Here is an 18323-nt window from a genome sequence, read left to right as displayed (position 1 = left end):
ACTTCACTTTTGTAGGTATTTTCAGTTTGTTCATTGTTTTTTCCACGACAGGGTGTTCTTTCACGTACGCTTTATAGCCAGAGGCATGGTAATGGGCCTCAGCCGCCACTATATCCCTTGAAGTAACTGACAAAATCCTTACATCTGATTTAAGAGTTGCAGCATCGCGAATTCGTACATCAGCACGCAAATCCACAGCCTGAATTAATTTTTCACGAGTTTTCGAACCTTTTGTATATTTAGATTTCTTTTCACGAAATATACAAATCTTTTCATATACACGTGATGTATCGGATGTCCTCTGGCGTTTCAACTGTCTTGATTCTTCGTCCTTTTGTTTGTTTGTGTCAGGATAAGTTGCAAGCTTTGGAAGCACTTTTTTATGCATGAAGTCTGATCTGCAGCTACTATGGTACAGAATGTTAGGCAGTTCAGTCATATCATGACTGGCAAGTTTCATTATTGGTTCAAACTGTCGAATTTCTGCTGCTTCATAGAGTGTTTTCCAAGAGGAAGCAATTGTCAATCGAACAAGTTCATCAGGCATTGCTAGCTTTCCGCATATAATGCAAGGAACCTTCTCAGATTTTAGTCTTTTCTTTTTTGGTTCAGTCATTGTGATGCCGTCTCATTGATTGAAGAGAATTATCTGTAACAAAACGAGGAGATTAGTGGCACTGAAGGCGTAATTGTGGTCCCTACAAACTTAATTCTCTGAAGCCCTAACATGCGCATGTTTTAAGAAAATGCATACATCTTTAGTGTCTGATACACACACTGGACACTACCATACTTACTTGATGTTTTTACAATGGACCTTCCTTCTGATTTTCCATTGTTTTACAACGAAAAATGCAGTGACAGTTAATGAAATAGTAACACCTATCAGTGACATGCAGTACTAGTTCACAGGTGTATGAGGGATAAAAATGTCAGGCTTTCCTTGTCGGGTTAGTGAGGTATAAAACTGTTATAAAACTTGTCAGGTTAGTGAGGTATAAAACTATTATAAAGCTGTTTTCCCTGAATACATGTAGATAGCCTAACAACAAACAATATATTATAGGACAAGACAAGACAACGTTTCATGGAAGATGCCCAAGATATTTATTTTCAGTGAAATTCTGAAAATGTGAGGGTGTAGATATCAGGGTGGAATACATCTTCCCTCATGAAAGAAACTCCTTGTAATATAGTCATTGGTAAATTCTAATTTCTCTAGATATTTCAAGCAAGAAAAAATCATCATTTCGTGGCAATTTCCTAAGCTGAGGCAAACTTCCTGGGATGCGTGTGATAAACATTGTCAAAAAACACATTTGACATAAAAAGGTACATTTTGGAACAGAGCATAGTAAGGAAATTACGTGAATTATACATAAATATCTGGAGAATTTGATACTTAGTAAAATAAGAGAAATTCCATGAAAATTGGTTGATATAGGGTGAAGTTATGGCCAAATTTCTGAACACAGACCATAGAGCTCGAAAACGGTGGCCATTTTTAAAGATGCCCGCTATTGAGGCACTAAGCTACTGAACTGAAATGTCCATGCCCTGTTTTTGGATACTTCAGACATCAAGCTAACCAAAAATCATGATTTGATCTGTTCACTAATTTGGTAGTTAAATGCCAAATTTTGAGTTCTGGCTCATGGACTAGGAGTGGGGCTGGGACAGAGATGTGTGATATTGCCAAGGTTGTTCAATTTGTTTGTTGATAGAGTGGTGAGAGAGGTGAATGCTCAAGTGCTTGGTCGCGTATTGAAACTGATAGATGAGAGTGATCATAAGTGGGAGGTGAATCAGATTTTGTTTGCAGATGATACTATATTGGTTGCAGACTCAGAGGAGAAGCTGTGTTGATTAGTGATAGAGATTGGAAAGGTGTGTGAGAGAAGGAAGTTGAGAGTTAATGTGGGTAAGAGTAATGTTATGAGATTCACAAAAAGTGAGGGTGTTGCTAGGTTGAATGTCATGTTGAATGTAGAGTTACTTGAGAAAGTAGATCAGTTAAAGTATTTGGGATCTGTTGTTGCTGCTAATGGTGGAGTGAAAACAGATGTACATCAGAGAGTGAATGAAGGATACAAAGTGTTGGGGGAAGTGAAGGGAATGGTAAAGAATAGAGGATTAGGAGTGAATGTAAAGAGAGAGCGATATGAAAAAGTGATTGTACCAACTGTGATGTATGGATCAGAGTTATGGGTAATGTAAGTCGCGGAGAGACAAATTGATTTTGTTTGAGGTAAAGTATGTGACGAGTATGGCTGGTGTATCTAGATTAGAAAGGGATAGGAACAAAGTAGTGAGGGTGAGAACAGTAGAATGAAATGAAGTAGCTGCTAGAGTGGATATGAATGTGTTGAGGTGGTTTGGCCATGTAAGAAGAGTAGAAAATGGCTGTCTGCTGAAAAGGGGATGAATGTAAGAGTTGATGGGACAAGCACAAGAGGAAGGCCAATGTTTGGATGGATGGGTGGAGTGTAAAAAGCTCTAGGTGATAGGTGGCTAGATGTGAGAGAGGCAAAAGAGCATGCTAAAAAGAGGAATGAATGGTGAGGGATCGTGATGCAGTTCTGATAGGCCCTGCTGCTTCTTCCGGTCACTGAGGTAGCAGCAGTAAGGGATTCAGCATATGAAGCTTCATTGGGGTTAGATAATAAGGTATGGCAGGCTTTAGCACCTTATCAATACCAAGCATACTCGGATAAATCCCTTGCAGGATGGGAGGAGTAAAGAGAAAAAAGTCCCCTTCTGTTCTTTTATTTTTATGTCGGCTACCCACTGAAATTTGGGGAATAGCCTTGGTAGATAGATTTGTTATTGTTGTTATTATTATTGTTATTATTATTATTATTATTATTATTATTATTATTATTTAACTTGAAGAAAACACCATGCCTTGTTTAAGAATCTGGGATATTAAAAATCAACAATTATTTATTGTTGTGCATTTTAAAAACATGAGTTTTCGCACTTTTTTTTTTCAAACACTTTAAAGAAATGTGTTAAAGCTCCTGTTTATAGGATATACAATGATATATCACTGGATTTTTTTATATAATTATTATTATTATTATTATTATTATTATTATTATTATTATTATTATTATTATTATTAGCTAACCTACAACCATAGTTGGAAAAGCTGGATGCTATAAGTCCAAGGGTTTCAAGAGAGTAAATAACCATGTGAGGAAAAGATAAAAGAAAACATATAACACAGTAGTGTGCTTGAGTGTATCCTGAAGCAAGAGAACTCTAATTCAAGACAGTGGAAGACTACAGTGTAGAGGCTATGGTACCATCCAAGACCAGAGAAAAATGGGTTTGATTTGGAGTTTCCTTCTCCTAGAAGAGCTACTACCATACTGAAGAGTCTCATCTACCCTTACCAAGTGGAAAGTGGCCACTGAACAATTATATAGTAGTTAACCCCTTGAGTGAGGAATTTTTCATTAACTTAGTGTTATGAGGCATAAGAGGAGGAGGAAAATGTATAACGAGTAGGCCAGACTATTTGGTATATGTGTAGGCAAAGGATAAATGAGTCGTAACCTGAGAGGAATCCAAGGTATTACTATTTGGGCAGTTAAAAGGACCCAGTAACACTATAGCAGTAGTATCTTAACTAGTGGCTGGTGTTTTGGGCAACGTACTACTCATTATCATGGTTTGGGTCTTGTATGCAAGTGCTTGTATGTATTTGAAAGTCTTTGGTGTTCAACATCAGTCCAAATGAGTTTTTAAGGGAATCCCATGTCTCATGGTAATCTTGGCCTTATAGTAGTGGGATCCTTTTCTAAAGTGTGTTTTGGGTTAAATATAAGTGATGAGTTTACAGCTAAGTTAATGTAGTTTTGAAATAGTATTATAATGCAGGTTCACTTCCCACCTTTATTACTTTAGACAGTTGATGTTTTGGGTCTAGTCATTCACCATGCTTGACCAGTACTACTGAGTGACTTATTTTTATTTTCTATTTTGGAGACTGATTTCATGACCTTGAAATGGGTAAGTAATTAGGTGATGTGATTGCTTGCAATTTGTTATTCTTACCAATTACATATTTCTAATTTGAATTTATTTTATAAACAGAGGTTTGTACCATTTGCTGCTGTGGCTGCTGCTAACTGCATAAATATTCCTCTAATGAGACAAAATGAAATCAAGAATGGAGTAACCATTACTACCAAGGATGGCAAAGAACTAACAGAATCAAAGGTATGGATGTCTTGAGTCACAACATTGTAATGAAATAGGTTTTTCTATTATTTTTTCTTCTAACCTATGAATATGTGTATATGTTTTCCGTACAATTTAAGTTCATATTATTAGTAACACCATTTGATTATTGAGAAAAAATTGTGGAGTTGCTACTTTAAACTTCACAATTACAATACTTTATTGTAATATATACTTTACCTAGTTTTTTGACAGTACTGTACAGTACATTTTGAAAATTGATGGGAATTTTCCTGCTCTATAATGATCAAAATATTTATAGTTTTGATTAACAGTGATACTGATTAATGATTAAATAATATGTAAAGAAAGGCTTATTCTTTAGATGAGATTTTGTAGTATCTGAGGTAACTCAAGAACCTCCTGTATTGAGAGGTATATAAGGTTATATTTTAGCTCTTTCTGGCAAAATCCAGGATCATAAGATCAGTGGTGGGCTACCCTTAAATCTGCACTCTTTGGTGTAGACGCAACTGTTCCTCCTTTACTTGAACCAGATGGCTCTGTCACTCATTTTTTTTTGCTGATGTGTTTGACAGTAAATAGAGTAATAAGAAACATGATCTTCCTCATTCTTGTTTTCCTGAGTCTAAACTAAATAGTTTAGCTTTCCGATCTGGTGAAATTAAAGCTCTCTTAATGGACCTGGAGGTCTTAGTAAATTAACTCTGGAAGTGTTCCTGGATGCCCAAATGAGAAATGGTATATCTGGGAATGCACATTGATCTTGACTAGAAAAGATCTTTCCCTTGCAGAGCAGAATCAAAAGGTTAAGAAAGTGGTCCAATCCTTTTTCCTGCAGAATTCACATCCATCCCATTGGCGATAATGACTGTTGGGACTCCCACCATCCTTGGACCGTTTAGTCCCTAATGGTAACCTCCGCAATTGGCCACTCCAGTGGCAACTGAAGACCCTATGATCTCAGTGAAGGGATCCTGTGGAAATGTGTGCTCCAATAGGATCAAAGCACAAGAAAGACTTGAGAGGGTGGATGCAAGACTCCAACCTCTGGCAAGAGGCATAAATTCTGTTGCAATATACTTACTCAGAACTTCCTTAGGAGATCTAGGTCATTAGCCCCCTTACCGACCAGAATTTTCCGTTAGACCTCCCAAGTTCTCTTCCCATACCATGCATCTAGCAGTACCCAAAATCCCTACACTTAACCGGTCTGAGCCAAGGCTGGCCATAATTGCCAGAACAAATTTAGTCGACATCTCGAGGGGTCGTGCGTTTTTCATTCTGTATCCGACCAGTGTTTCCTTTGTGTTGCGCTTCGCGTTTCCTTCTCATGTGTTTGTGAATATATTATTTGCTTTCTATTCATCATGGAGCCCAAGCGTGTGAGACGTGTGTTTGTGATAAGTCCTGTGGGGTTTTTCTCTATCACATGGAGATAGATCGTCACTCTTTGTGCACTTCATGCCGGGGTCGAGTGTGTATTCGTGAGGACACCTGTCTGGAATGCATTGTGTGGCCTGACTGGCAATGGACTGGTGTTTACGAAGAAGAAAAGGATGTCCAAGAAATAGCCTCTTCTTCGAAGAGAAATCGGGTCGTCATCAAGGGCATCATCGGCGAGGAGCCCTTCCGTTCCTTCTGTTAACCCTGGTTTGCCCAAAGGAATGGCCGATTCTCCTTCTACAGGTGCTAGGTCAACCTCGGAGCCTTTGGCCTCCCTAAAGCTGTCCGTTCAAGAGAGTTTGGATATAGATTGGGACTTCCTCGTCCTCGGAGCCTATGACTGACCATGTACTCGGGCCCACTACCGCGCCCTCGTTAGACCTCATAGGCCTTCCAGCTGTCTCGTCTGCCTTGATGAGCCACATGGATGCCCAGACCGTTTTGCGGGCGGCCTTGCTGGACCACTTGGGGCTACCAGCTGTCTCTTCTGCCTCAACGGGATACGTGGGCGCCCATGATGTCTCGAGGGTGGCCTTGCTGGAATATGTAGGACTCCCAGCCATCTTGGCTCTCTTGCTTGACCACGTAGGACTCCCAGCCATCTTGGCTCTCTTGCTTGACCACGTAGGACTCCCAGCCATCTTGGCTGCCTTGAGGGGGAACGTGGGTGCCCAGGCCGCTTCGCGGGCAACCTCGTGGATTACGTGGGCCCTCCAACCGCCTCGTCAGCCGTGATGGGCCACGTGGATAGAGTAGCTACTCCACTGTCGTCAACATTTCAGGACTGTTTCTCCAGTTCCCAGGACTGGCAGCTGGACTTTTAGACAGGCACCCCCGTCACACCCTTTAGGTCTCCTCACCAGCATCCTTAGCCATTCTGGTCTGTGCTTGGCCAGCCAGGGTCATCGTCAAGGGTAATGAGGCCCGTTTCCTGAGTGATTCCAGCCCAGAAGTCGATGGACCTCTCTTCTCCTTGTTGGGACAGGACTGAGGACTGCGGCCGGAAGAGGCATTGATCCAGGTCACTGTCCATAGAGATACTGTAGTCTCACCCTTCAAGAGCCATTGAGCCAGGATCAGTCGCAGGGACAGGAGTCACCGTAGGATCTCCTCGTTACACACCTAGAGGAGCAGGTTGCCTTCGGGTAGAAACAAGCGCCGACGGAGAAGGACCCCCAGTAAGCAGTGTGGCTCCCAGTGTTCCCCCCATGGGACTCGCAGGGTCTCCTCCTAATAGAGATTTAGCTAAAATTAGTGCATGGTGCAAATTATGGGGTATGAAGTTGAATCCTGACGAAACTCGAGTATGATAGTAAGTAGGTTAAGGACGGTGGCTCCTCAACATCCGGATCTCGGTATTCTATAGTGTTTCTTTAAATTTGTATGACTTAAAATTTTAGGTGTGATTCTCTACAGCAAATTTACTTTTGAGAAACACAGGTTTCTGTCTTCTTCAATTGCACAAAAAAAATTGGCTTATTGAGAAAGTCTTACAAGATTTTCGGTGATCAATCTATTCTGAAGAAGTGTTTTAATTCTTTCATTCTACCCTGTTTTGAGTATTGTTCTCCTGTCTGGTGTTCAGCTGCTGATTCTCATCTTAATTTGTTGGACAGAAACTTACGGTCTATTAAATTTCTTATTCCTGATCTAGATATTAATATTTGGCACCGTCGTTCAATTAGTTCATTATGCATACACTATTGCATAAGATTTTTCATAACTCTGACCCTCCTTTACTCTCAGATCTCCCTGGACAATTCTATCCTCCTGTTTGTAATACTAGGCAGGCAGTTAATTCTAATAGCCAGGCCTTCTCTATCATGAGGCTCAATACTACACAGTATTCTAGAAGTTTTATTCCAACTGTTACTAAGTTGTGGAATGATCTTCCTAATCAGGTAGTTGAATCAGTAGAACTTCAAAAGTTCAAAGTTGGAGCAAATGTTTTTATGTTGACCAGGCTGACATGAGTCTTTATTGTTTATATAGGACATATCTGTTTTTGACGTTGTTAATAGTTTATATAGGACATATCTGTTTTGACGCTGTTACTGTTTTTAGAATGATATATTGTTAATTTATTCTCATCATTTATTTATTTCCTTATTTCCTTTCCTCACTGGGCTATTTTTCCCTGTTGGAGCCCTTGGGCTTATAGCATCTTGCTTTTCCAACTAGGGTTGTAGCTTGGCTAGTATTATTAATAATAATAGTAATAATGACCGTCGTTTCCAGGTCGCCTTGGAAAGGATCACCCCTGCTGTTACCCCTCACTCCAGAATAGACCTACCCTCGAGGTCATGGGGCTCTAACAGGATTCGTCGTTTGTTATCAGTGGGGCCTCCGTCGCCACCGTTCCCCTTCATCGAGATTCAACAAGCACTGCAGCCGTGCCTCACCTCCTCTAGGTCCTTCACCTCCCCGCTTTGCGAACCGGGCGAGGGCCCAGGCCTTGGATGGAAACCCCCCAAAATCGTCTTTAGATCGAGGCACCTCGGATGAGTCCTCTTTCAGCCGTGTCATCGCCCTGTTGAGGAGTCAGGTTGGTCTTCCCATGCCCGCCCCTCTGCCCGGTGTGCAAGGCGACTCTGAAGTAGAGATGTTCCTGGGTACCCCACAGGAAAGCAAACTGCTCCTCTCTATTTCCTGGTCAAGACTGGTCTCCGGGGCTTACACAAACCTAGACAAAGTGGTTTCTGGCCCTAAGAACTCACTCAGAGCACACAGCTCCCTCAATCTTCTTCCTCCCTCGAAGGTCCGCCACAGGTGATTCCACTCCCTGTAGGCCGTCTGGTCGCGACACCTTCCAGTTAAGTATAACCTTGTGGAGTTGGCCCCCGCCGTTGCAGAGGACAAGCTGTTATCAAGGGGCTATCGTTCTTCGGTTAGGAGGCTTTCTCAATGGAGTCCATGGCGAGGGCGGTCTCGCGCATAGATTTCCGGTTGAACATCTGAATAGGGACCATCTCAGCTTTCACATCGAGACGGATGTCGAGAGGGACCAGGTGCGGGAGTTGTTGCAGTCCGGGGGTAAGGCATTCGGCTTTCTCTCTGGCCAGGCCCTCTCTCAGTGGGCAAACTGGATCCTGCGCCGAAGAGACTCCATCCTGATCTGGCTCCCCAAGAAGATTCCAGATAGGGAAGCCCGTCTTCTCAGGAACTCTCCTGTGTCGGGAGAGTCCCTCTTTCCAGAGGACCTAATTGGCGACACTCTCGAGAAGTGGTGTAGGACTAACCAAGATGCCTTTCTTCACAGGGCCACCATCAGGAAGCTGGCCAGCTCTCGCCCCAGAGACTCCCACCCTAGGCCGCCGTTCCGGTCCCAGCCTGGTGAGCTTCAGCTAGACCTTCGATGAGTGGATGAACGTCAGTAACACAGCCCTCCTCAAGGGCCCCCTCTGCTGTCGCCTCCTCCTGCGCCAGACCCTGCATCAGCCGCAGACCCCGCCAAGGCCGTTTCTCCAGGAGGAGATAGGCAAAGAGGCTCCATGTCCCGTCAGGTTCCATGAGTTGGGGGTTGCCTTGCACAGAGGTGTTGAAACTGGGCAAAACACGGGGCCAACCACTGGAAGGTTCAAGTCCTGAGGGAAGGCTACCATAACCCCTTCCAGGGAGACTTTCCATCAGAGGGCGGGACGCCCCCTCCCTCCAGCTGAAGGACCAGCTACGGAGGAGAGCACTGGAGGAGGAGGTGGAGGAGATCCTGCGAAAGAGGGCCCTACAAAAGGAGTTGCTAGGCTTTGTCAGTCACCTCTTCTTAGTGGAGAAGGCCACGGGCAGCTGGAGGCCAGTGATAGACCTATACACCCTCAATGCGTTCATCCACAAGACATCCTTCAGAATGGAGACACCCCGGACTGTCCTGGCAGCCATCAGAGAAACGGATTACATGCTGTCCCTGGACCTGAAGGATTCCTATTTCCAGATCCCGGTACACCCAGCCAGCTGGAAGTTCCTCCGAGTCAAGTGGGGGAAAGATATCCTCCAGTTCCAGACCCTCTGCTTCGGGGTCTACAGCACCGCAGGTTTTCACCAGTCTTCACCCTGGTCTCCCAGTGGCCTCACAAGGAGGGGCATCAGACTCCTAGGGTACCTGGACGATTGGTTGTTTCTTTCCTCTTCAAGGAAAGTCTTGAAACAGAGGGACGAACTCCTGCTGTTCTGTGAGGAGCTGGGGCTAGGTTTTAATTGGGAGAAATCTCAGATGTCCCCGTCAACAAGAATGATGTACATGGGGATGGAAATATGTACGGTGGAAGCCAGGAAATATCTCGACCGCCTGGACAAGGTCGCTACACCGTTCCTGAGGGGTGATGCAAAACCCTTAGTGGATTGGCAGAGACTAGTGGGGCACCTAGTGTCCCTGGAAATGCTGGTGCTGCATGGCAGGCTCAAGATCCCCCCCTGTCCAGTGGTACCTGAAGTCCAAGGAAGGCTCAACCAACAATTCCCCCCATCCCAGTCAATCAGGGAGGCACTCCTGTGGTGGACGGACGGGGCCAACAACCAGAAAGGTGTTTCACTGCGGGACACTCCTCTGGAGCTGCTCCTGTTTACGGACGTTTCCAAGGAGGGATGGGGAGCACACCTACTCCAGGAGACCTGGTTGGGAACTTGGACCCCCAATGAGAAGCTCTCCACATCAACGAGCTGGAATTTCGGGCGGTCTAGAGCCTAATACAAGGGAGGGCGGTAGCCCTGTGATGAATAGGTGGGGCTCCCACACCCTAGATCTATTTGCGAGAAGACTCAATGCCAAGCTCCCTGTGTTCTGTTCTCCGGTGCCAGACCTGACAGTAGTCATGGAGAAATTCCTTCCAGCACCCCTGAGATGGCCTGGACACCTATGCCTTTCCCCCTTCAGTCGGCTCCGTCAAGTCTTGAACAGGTTGATGGAAGCAAAACGAGCAAAGTTCATCCTGGTGGCTCCATGGTGGCTGGACAGGGAGTGGTTTCTTGATCTGCTGGAACTAGCGAGCGAAGAACCATGGCCCCTCCCTCTCAGGGAAGACCTCCTGAGGCAGCTCCACTTCAAAAAGTTTCACAATGGGCTGGAAAACCTCTCCCTTCACTGGTGGAGGTTATCCAGCGTCTCCTGAGTCAGGAGAGCTTCTCCCAGAGGGCAGCGTCACAGATGATGGGCTATCTGAGCGCGTTTTCAACAGCCATTTACCAAGTTCCCAGTGATGAAGGGGTTCCGAGTAGCGTTGGGCCAAGTATTTGCCCTCAAAAGGTTGAATTTAGGAGCATCAAGGCAACTGACCATGCTCATCAGGAGCTTCGAGCAGGCCTGTTCCCTACAGCTCCTGAAGGCCACATAGTGAGACCTATCCAGGGTTTTGGAGTTCCCCCTTTCAAGCCAATCAAGGATGTCCTGGACAGAGACCTAACATTGAAGACGGTGTTCCTTCTGGCCCTCGCCCCGGCCAAAAGGGTGAACGAGATACACGGTCTATATTACGAGATTTCTTACAAAAGTGGCTGGAAGGAGGTGACATTCAAGTTTGTCCCATCCTTTGTAGCTAAGACTCAAAACCCTGCGGTAGTTGATCCCCGGTTCCAGGAGTTTTCGGTCCCTTGCATTCTTAAATCGGACCTTGAAAAAGACTTGCTTCTGTGCCCTAATTGAGTCCTGAGGAAGTACCTGACTAGAACAGCTAGGTTGAGGCCTGCTATCAAGAGCCTGTTTGTCTCCACTGGCAAGGCTAAGAAACCAGTGTCAAAGAATACAGTGTCGTTCTGGAGAAGAGAATCAGGTGGCCTTATGGGGTGGCAGGAGTCGACCCTCCCAAATCTACGAAGTCCCATGAAATTCGGAGAACTGGAACCTCTAGTCTTTTCCAAAAACACGGCAGTCTGTCAGGTACTGAAAGCAGGAGTCTGGAAACGCCAGTCTACAATCATGTCACACTATCTGCGGCACTGCACAGTCAGGTCACTCTGTCTTCAAAATTGGCTCCATCGTGCTGCACAACAAAGGATTTAACCACAACTGGAACCCTTGTACTCTGTGCTGAATGGTAGAGTGGTAGCGTGTCATATTCCCTATCACCTTTGGTCTCTTCAAGCCCTTCTGCGGAATACTTGACAAAGCATCAGACAAGAATGGTGAGTGTTACGAGCCTTGTCTGCATACCTGTAGGGGAAGTGTTCTTGTTGGTGGGTAATATCTTATTGTTTCCGTTGGCCTCCTTAGTCCTTTCTCCCCCTTGCCACCTGCTTCCCATTCCCACCTCCTAAGTATGATTCTCCTAAGGAAGTTCTGAGTGAGTACAGTATATCGCAACAAAATGAATACTGTAACAAATTTTAAGTAATTTGTATTTTTCCTGCGTATACATACCTACGAGAAACTTACATTTCACTGCCCGCCCATCCGTCCCCTCATGGTTCATGGGTGTAAGTTCAGAGTATTTCTTCTTCAGATTCTTACTGGTGATTACTGTATGCCCAGCCTTGACCCGGACCAGGTAAGTGTAGGGATTGTGGATACTGCCAGATGTATGATATAGAGGGTGGGGAGAACTTGGGAAGCCTAACGGAAAATTGTGGTCGGTACGGGACTAACGCCCCAGATCTCCTTAGGAAGTTCCTCGTAAGTATAGCTAGAAAGTACAAATTACTTAAAATTTGGTATATTTTCTTTCTTTTCCCTCAGATTTGATCATCTTTATGGACACATCATACCCAGAGGGATGCCTCGCCTGCAGTCATTTTGATATTATTGAAAATAATGATTTTGATGTTTTTAACAATAAGGATTTTGATATTAACAATGATAATTTTGATAATTACTGCAGTATAATATTAGTAATTATAATTTTGGGCTGATCCAGATCAGCAATGCCACATTAACCTCCTAACAATGAAGGTAGCTTTTCTGATTCTTCATCACTTCCAACATCTCTTGTTAGTGTTGAGGAGCGACAACACCCCCCATAATGCCTTATTCAAACAAAGGAAGGCACTTTCCCATAACAGCTCTTGTCATCTAGCTGTTGAGATTCTGTGATGGGCTGAGGACAATCAAATTTTATTTTCAACCCGGCCCATTCCAGGCAATAACATCTGCAGACAAACTGAACAGAAAGACTCAGGTAGTCGATTCCGAACGGTCCTTGGTTCTCCGGATAGCGACCAAAGTTCTGGCTTTATGAGGTTTGCCTCTTTAGACCTGCTCGCCATATCTTTCGATCACAAACTTCTTTTATACTGATCCTCAACAAAGTAAGATCGTCGTCCAACTTATCTGTGTCATTAATAGCTCCTCTATAGCTTCACGTGGAATGGTTTTCAGACCTCCTTCTACTGACAAATGAAGTTTCAAGGGAGTCACCTCTCTTACACAACCTTCTGCATCAGCCTCATATTTATGACTTCATGCCTGGAGGGTATCCAGCGTCTCCTTACTCAGAGAAGTTTTTTCACCCAGTGACAATAAAGAGGTCTAGATACTTCAGTATGTCCTCTATTGCAGTCTTCTAAGGCAAAGTGAACATTCTTCATTGAGTAGTGTTGTAGAAGGGGTGTCTCTGTTAAGTGCCTTTATACCCCTCTCTGAAGAGTTTTATTATATCCTTGAGAGGCAGAAATGTATCCAGTCTCAGCGGTAAAAGCTATCGCTCAGCTTTAAGTCAGTTTTTTAGGCTGAAAGGAGTCCTTTCCGTCTTTGGCGAATTATCAATGCTCATACGGAGTTTTGAACAAAATTGCCCTCAGTTGGCAGCGAGTCTTCTACCTTGGAACGTGGCCTAAGTCTCCGTTCCCTGAAAGGATCTCCTTATAAGCTGTTGAGTCGAGCATCAGATGCTGATTTGGCCATCAAGTGATCTACCTTCTTCCCCAAACCTTTATTATTATTATTATTATTATTATTATTATTATTATTACAGTATTATTATTATTATCATTATTATTATCGAAAGTTACAACCCTAGATGGAAAAGCAAGATGCTATAAACCCAAAGGCTCCAACAGAGAAAAATAGCCCAGTGCAGGAAGGAAACAAGGAAATGAATACATTAGAAGAAAAGTAATACAATTAAAATAGAATATTTTAAGATTAATAACAACAGTGAATTAGATGTACAGCAAGTTGCATGGACTCATCTTTGACATTGCCCACTCAGTGGGATGGCGGCAGCTTACATTCAGTTTCGTCTTTAATTTTGTTGCTGAAGTTTAAAATCCGTCTACAGCAGTCCCTAGGTTTAGACCTTCCGAATTAAGAGTCTATGGGAGGTAATGGATATTCACTGCTACCTCAAGCATACAAGACAAGCTTGCCCACAAAATCAGCTGCTTGTTAGCATGGGTAGGGTTAAGAGGAGGGTTTCGAGGAGCAAACTCCTCCTTGTTTCTAGCATGTCATTGATCATGGTCTCTCTCCTTTCTCCATTCATCAAGAGCGAAGCGACGGTCCAGTGCTCATGACGTCAGAGGTATAAACACGTCACTAGCATTCAGTAGGAACCTCTCTGTGTTGCAGGTATTTCTAACAGGTGTATGGATGTGTCAGACAACTTGCTCTGCCCATTATCTGTAAGACGTGATACACAGGTACCGGGATTTGCTCTCTCTAGGCCCTCTGGGGGCTGCTTAGCAAGTGGTTGCCTTCTTTAGCTCCTTATAGGACATTTAACAGTCAGTCAAAGGCAGGGATTTCGCTTTTAGTCTGGGGTGAAATTAAAGAAATAACCTGCCATTTCTTTTCTTCATCTTTCCTTCTCTTGGGGTACAATGTTCGAGGCCTAGCAAGCTAGCTTCCATCGACTGTAGTAAAACCCCATTTGTGAAGTTGCCTACATATTTCTAATTTTCCACATTCTTACATATTCCATCATGTCCCTAATATCTTAGGGAGGGGGAGTGGGGTATTTTAGGTTTCAGTGCGTATGATGTCAAACCGAAGGTTCTGCAGACCTAGACATATTCACAGAGTGCTCCCTCACTAACTGACCATTACTGCACTGGTTGTCATTCTCTCTGGTATTAAGATCAACAGGTTTACGAGGTGTCAGAGTCCCCATTTTAAGCTTCCTTAAGCTCGTATGTGGCAATCCCAGGGCAAGTTTTCTGCTAGTCAATCAGACTTCCACCCACCTTTGGGCGAGTCTCCTAAGTAAACGAACAAGGATTTGTATTCATGTTGGAACAAATGACAAATGTGGAAGTAAATCTTTACACATAATTGTCCTGCCATCACCTGCCCCCAGTAAGTCCTGCTTGCAATCAAAAAGGAGTCAAGCAAGTGAGTGTGTAGATGGTTGGAGTACACTCCCACTAAACCCCCCCCTTCCCCCCGCTTCTGGCGGCAGCTTGGCTGCCACCTCATTTAAAGTCTTGTGGCCCGAACACCAGCTCGCTATGATCAGGTTTTATATTGTTGGGAAAAATGCAAATCACTTCCAAATTTGTCGTGAATTTTATATTACCAATTATTTGGTTCAACTGGTATTTTATATTAAAATTACAAGACATGAAATTTCAAGTCTAGGATTTTCACAAGTTATCTAAAATTGTAAAAACTTTTATTGATTTTTTTTTTCACAAAATCTATTATGAGTGGATATTGTTACAACACATAGAATAAGCAAGAGTAGGAGTTCTTTTCACAATCTTATCCTGTCGATGGACAAATTTATTTCAAGTTTTTATTTGTTTTGTCTTTTCACACAGGTGGCTGCTGTTAAAGGTATTAGCCAAGTGGTAACATCGAGAATTGTTATGGCAGCACCAGGGATGACAATACTACCAGTTGTTATGGAGCGTTTAGAAAAACAAGCTTGGCTTATCAAGAATCCTCGGCTCAATGCCCCTTTTCAGACACTAGCCTGTGGAGTTTTATTAACGGCCATGGTTCCAGTTGCATGCTCCTTATTCAACCAGACATGGTATGTATAGTCTCAGATTTGATTATGATATTGGGAGATAATTAAGACTGTTGATCATCGTTAAAACCACTATATGTATTGAATGTTGCCTAAATTTGTTTTGTATTGAGACTACTTTTTGCCCATACAGTATACTTAACCCTCTGCTATAGTATGTTATTACTATCGCACATACAGTACTTGAAAAGCTGCCCAACTATCTTTATCAAGCCGTAAATGACTGTTGTAGCGCACCTTAGTTGGTCGAGAAATTCAAATATTATGGGCTCCATCAGTGAGGAGATTCACTCGGTGATTGGTCAAAACATGAGTAATTCATTTAGTGATTGGGCAAAACATCACGGATGATCTGAGTACTGATTGGAGTGGCCGCCATGTTGTTAAGACGTCACAGGCTATCTGAGCAGTGATTGGTCAGAGTGATATCATCTTTTCCTTGTCACAAGTTTTCACATTCAGTGGTCGTTCTCTGTGTAGGCCAGTGATAGCCGCGATCATTTTCTGTTGCATATCATTCCATAATGGTCAGTTCCCCCCCCCTCCCATGTCTTCCTACCATTGGAGAACATAATGTGGCTAACCGGAAAGGGAAATAAAGAAGTGGAAGGAATTAACTTATGCTCAGAAATTTGGTAATAGTGAAACTAATAGACGGTGGTGAGACCAAGAGAAGTGTCGGAAAGGAATTTAGGATAAACTTGTCCACAGTACGAGGAATTTACCAAAAGCATAAGTAGGCCTACATCAAGAATCACATGAAGATTGCATCAGCCAAGGCAGCCTCCATAGCCTTGCAAAGCCTTGATCAGGTGCTTTTAAAGACAGAACAATTGCTGGTAAGATATTTAGATCAGCAGACGCGAAGGAACCAAGTTGTCGAAACGTGAGGTCATGGACACTGCAAGGGAGATTTATGCAGGTTTTGCATGCAAGATGAGGGTCAACAGCTTCCAAAAAATCAAAATTTTCTATTACTATTTCTATTATTATTATTCCTTCTGGCCCTCAGGTTGGATGTAGGGCTCTCGATCCAAGCGTATGGATCAGGTTGTGAGAAAAGTGAAGAAGAGCGTAATGAGTTCTGGAATGAATTAACTAGGTGTGTAGAAGGACTGGGTAGAAGGAATTATGTATTTTTCATGGGTGACTTAAATGCTGGAGTGGAAGCTTGAGAGGTAGAAGGTGTCATTGTGAAGTATGGCGTACCAGGGGAAAATGAGAATGGTGAGAGGTTGGTAGATATGTGTGTTGAGCAAGAGATGGTGATAAGTTCTAGCTTTTTCAAAAAGAAAGATAAAAACAAGTATACATGGGTAAGAGTGGCAAATGGAAGAGTGGTAGAAAGGGCTTTAATGGATTAGGTGTTGATAACTAGAAGAATGTTTGGAAGATTGAAAGACGTGCACGTGTTTAATGGTATGGCTAACGGTATGTCTGATCATTTTTTGGTGGAAGGAAAATTAGTAGTAGGAAATGAGTTGGGGAATGTAGAAGGGAGCTAGTGAGGGTTGAAGAGTTAATAAAACCTGAGGTAAAAAGTGAAAATCAAGAAAGGTTGAAAATGGCATATGACAGTGAAAGAGAGAAACTGATAATAAGGAGGAGTGGAAGTTAGTAAAAGAAAATTTTGTTGGGATTGCAAGTGATGTGTGTTGCAAGAAGATTGTTGGAGGCAGCATGAGGAAGGGTAGTGAATGGTGGAATGAAGGAGTGAAGATAGAAGTGGAAGAGAAAAAGAGGGCATTTGAAGAATGGTTGCTGACTAATAGTGTGGAGAAGTATGAAAGATGTAGAGAGGAAAATGTGGAAGTAAGGCGCAAGGTAACTGAGGCAAAGGCGGCGGCTTACCTGAGATTTGGTTTGGGATTGGTTCGTTCATATGAAGAGAATAAGAAGAAGGTTTGGAAGGAAGTGAAGAGAGTAAGGAAGGGTGTTTTGAGAATTGAAGAGAAAGTGAAAGTTGGAAATTGAAGGTTGTCAAAAGGAGAGGAGGCAAGGAAAAGGTGGGTGTAATATTTTGAAAGTTTACTGAATGTTGAGGATAATAGGGAGGCAGATATAATTGCTGTTGCAGTTGTTGAGGTGCCAGTGATGGGATATGAGAATGAGAGAGAGATTACAAGAGAGGAAGTGAGGAGAACACTAGATGAAACAAGAGTAGAAAAAGCATGTGGTGTGGATGGTGTGAGAACTGAGATGTTAAAGGAAGGGGGTGTGACTACTTGAATGGATGGTGAGATTGTTTAATGTATGATTTATGCTGTCGATGGTACCAATAGATTGGCTTTGTGCATGTATTGTACCACTATATAAGGGTAAGGGAAATGTGCATGATTTTTGTAATTCAAGGGATATTAGTTTGTTGAGTGTGGTTGGAAATATGTATGGTAGAGTACTGATTAATAGAATTAAGGATAAAACAGAGAATGCAATCTTAGAAGTACGGGGTAGATTTAGAAGAGATAGGGGATGTATGAATCAGATTTTTACAAGAAGACAGATATGCAAGAAATATTTAGCAAAAGGTAAGGAGGGGTATGTTGCGTTTATGGATCTGGAGAAAGCGTATGATATAGAGTTGATAGGAAATCGATGTGGAATGTGATGAGGTTATATGGAATTGGTGGAAGGTTGTTGCGAGCAGTGATAGGATGATAGAAGTGAAAGAGGCAAGAGAGTGTGCTAGAAATAGGAATGAATGGTGAGCGATTGTGACGCAGTTCCGTTAAGCCCTGCTGCTTCCTCCGATCTCCTTGGATGACCGCGGAGGTA

The 18323-nt window shown here is 43.2% G+C and overlaps 1 protein-coding gene across 4 annotated transcripts in view; it reads left to right on the top strand.

The window, feature by feature from the left end:
* The window catches only part of LOC137650097 (sideroflexin-2-like), a 101938-nt gene that overhangs the window by 67803 nt on the left and 15812 nt on the right, over positions 1–18323 (top strand). For all 4 annotated transcript variants that reach the window (XM_068383199.1, XM_068383198.1, XM_068383200.1 and 1 more), the window contains exons 5-6: positions 4102–4227; positions 15337–15551. In XM_068383199.1, coding sequence (XP_068239300.1) covers positions 4102–4227; positions 15337–15551 — 341 coding nt within the window. The remainder of the gene's footprint in view (positions 1–4101; positions 4228–15336; positions 15552–18323) is intronic.

The sequence above is a fragment of the Palaemon carinicauda genome, chromosome 11 (genome assembly GCF_036898095.1).
Source record: "Palaemon carinicauda isolate YSFRI2023 chromosome 11, ASM3689809v2, whole genome shotgun sequence".
Classification (NCBI taxonomy): Eukaryota; Metazoa; Arthropoda; class Malacostraca; order Decapoda; family Palaemonidae; genus Palaemon; species Palaemon carinicauda.
Note: the sequence above shows the minus strand (reverse complement) of the source record. Positions and strands in the feature narration are given on the sequence as shown.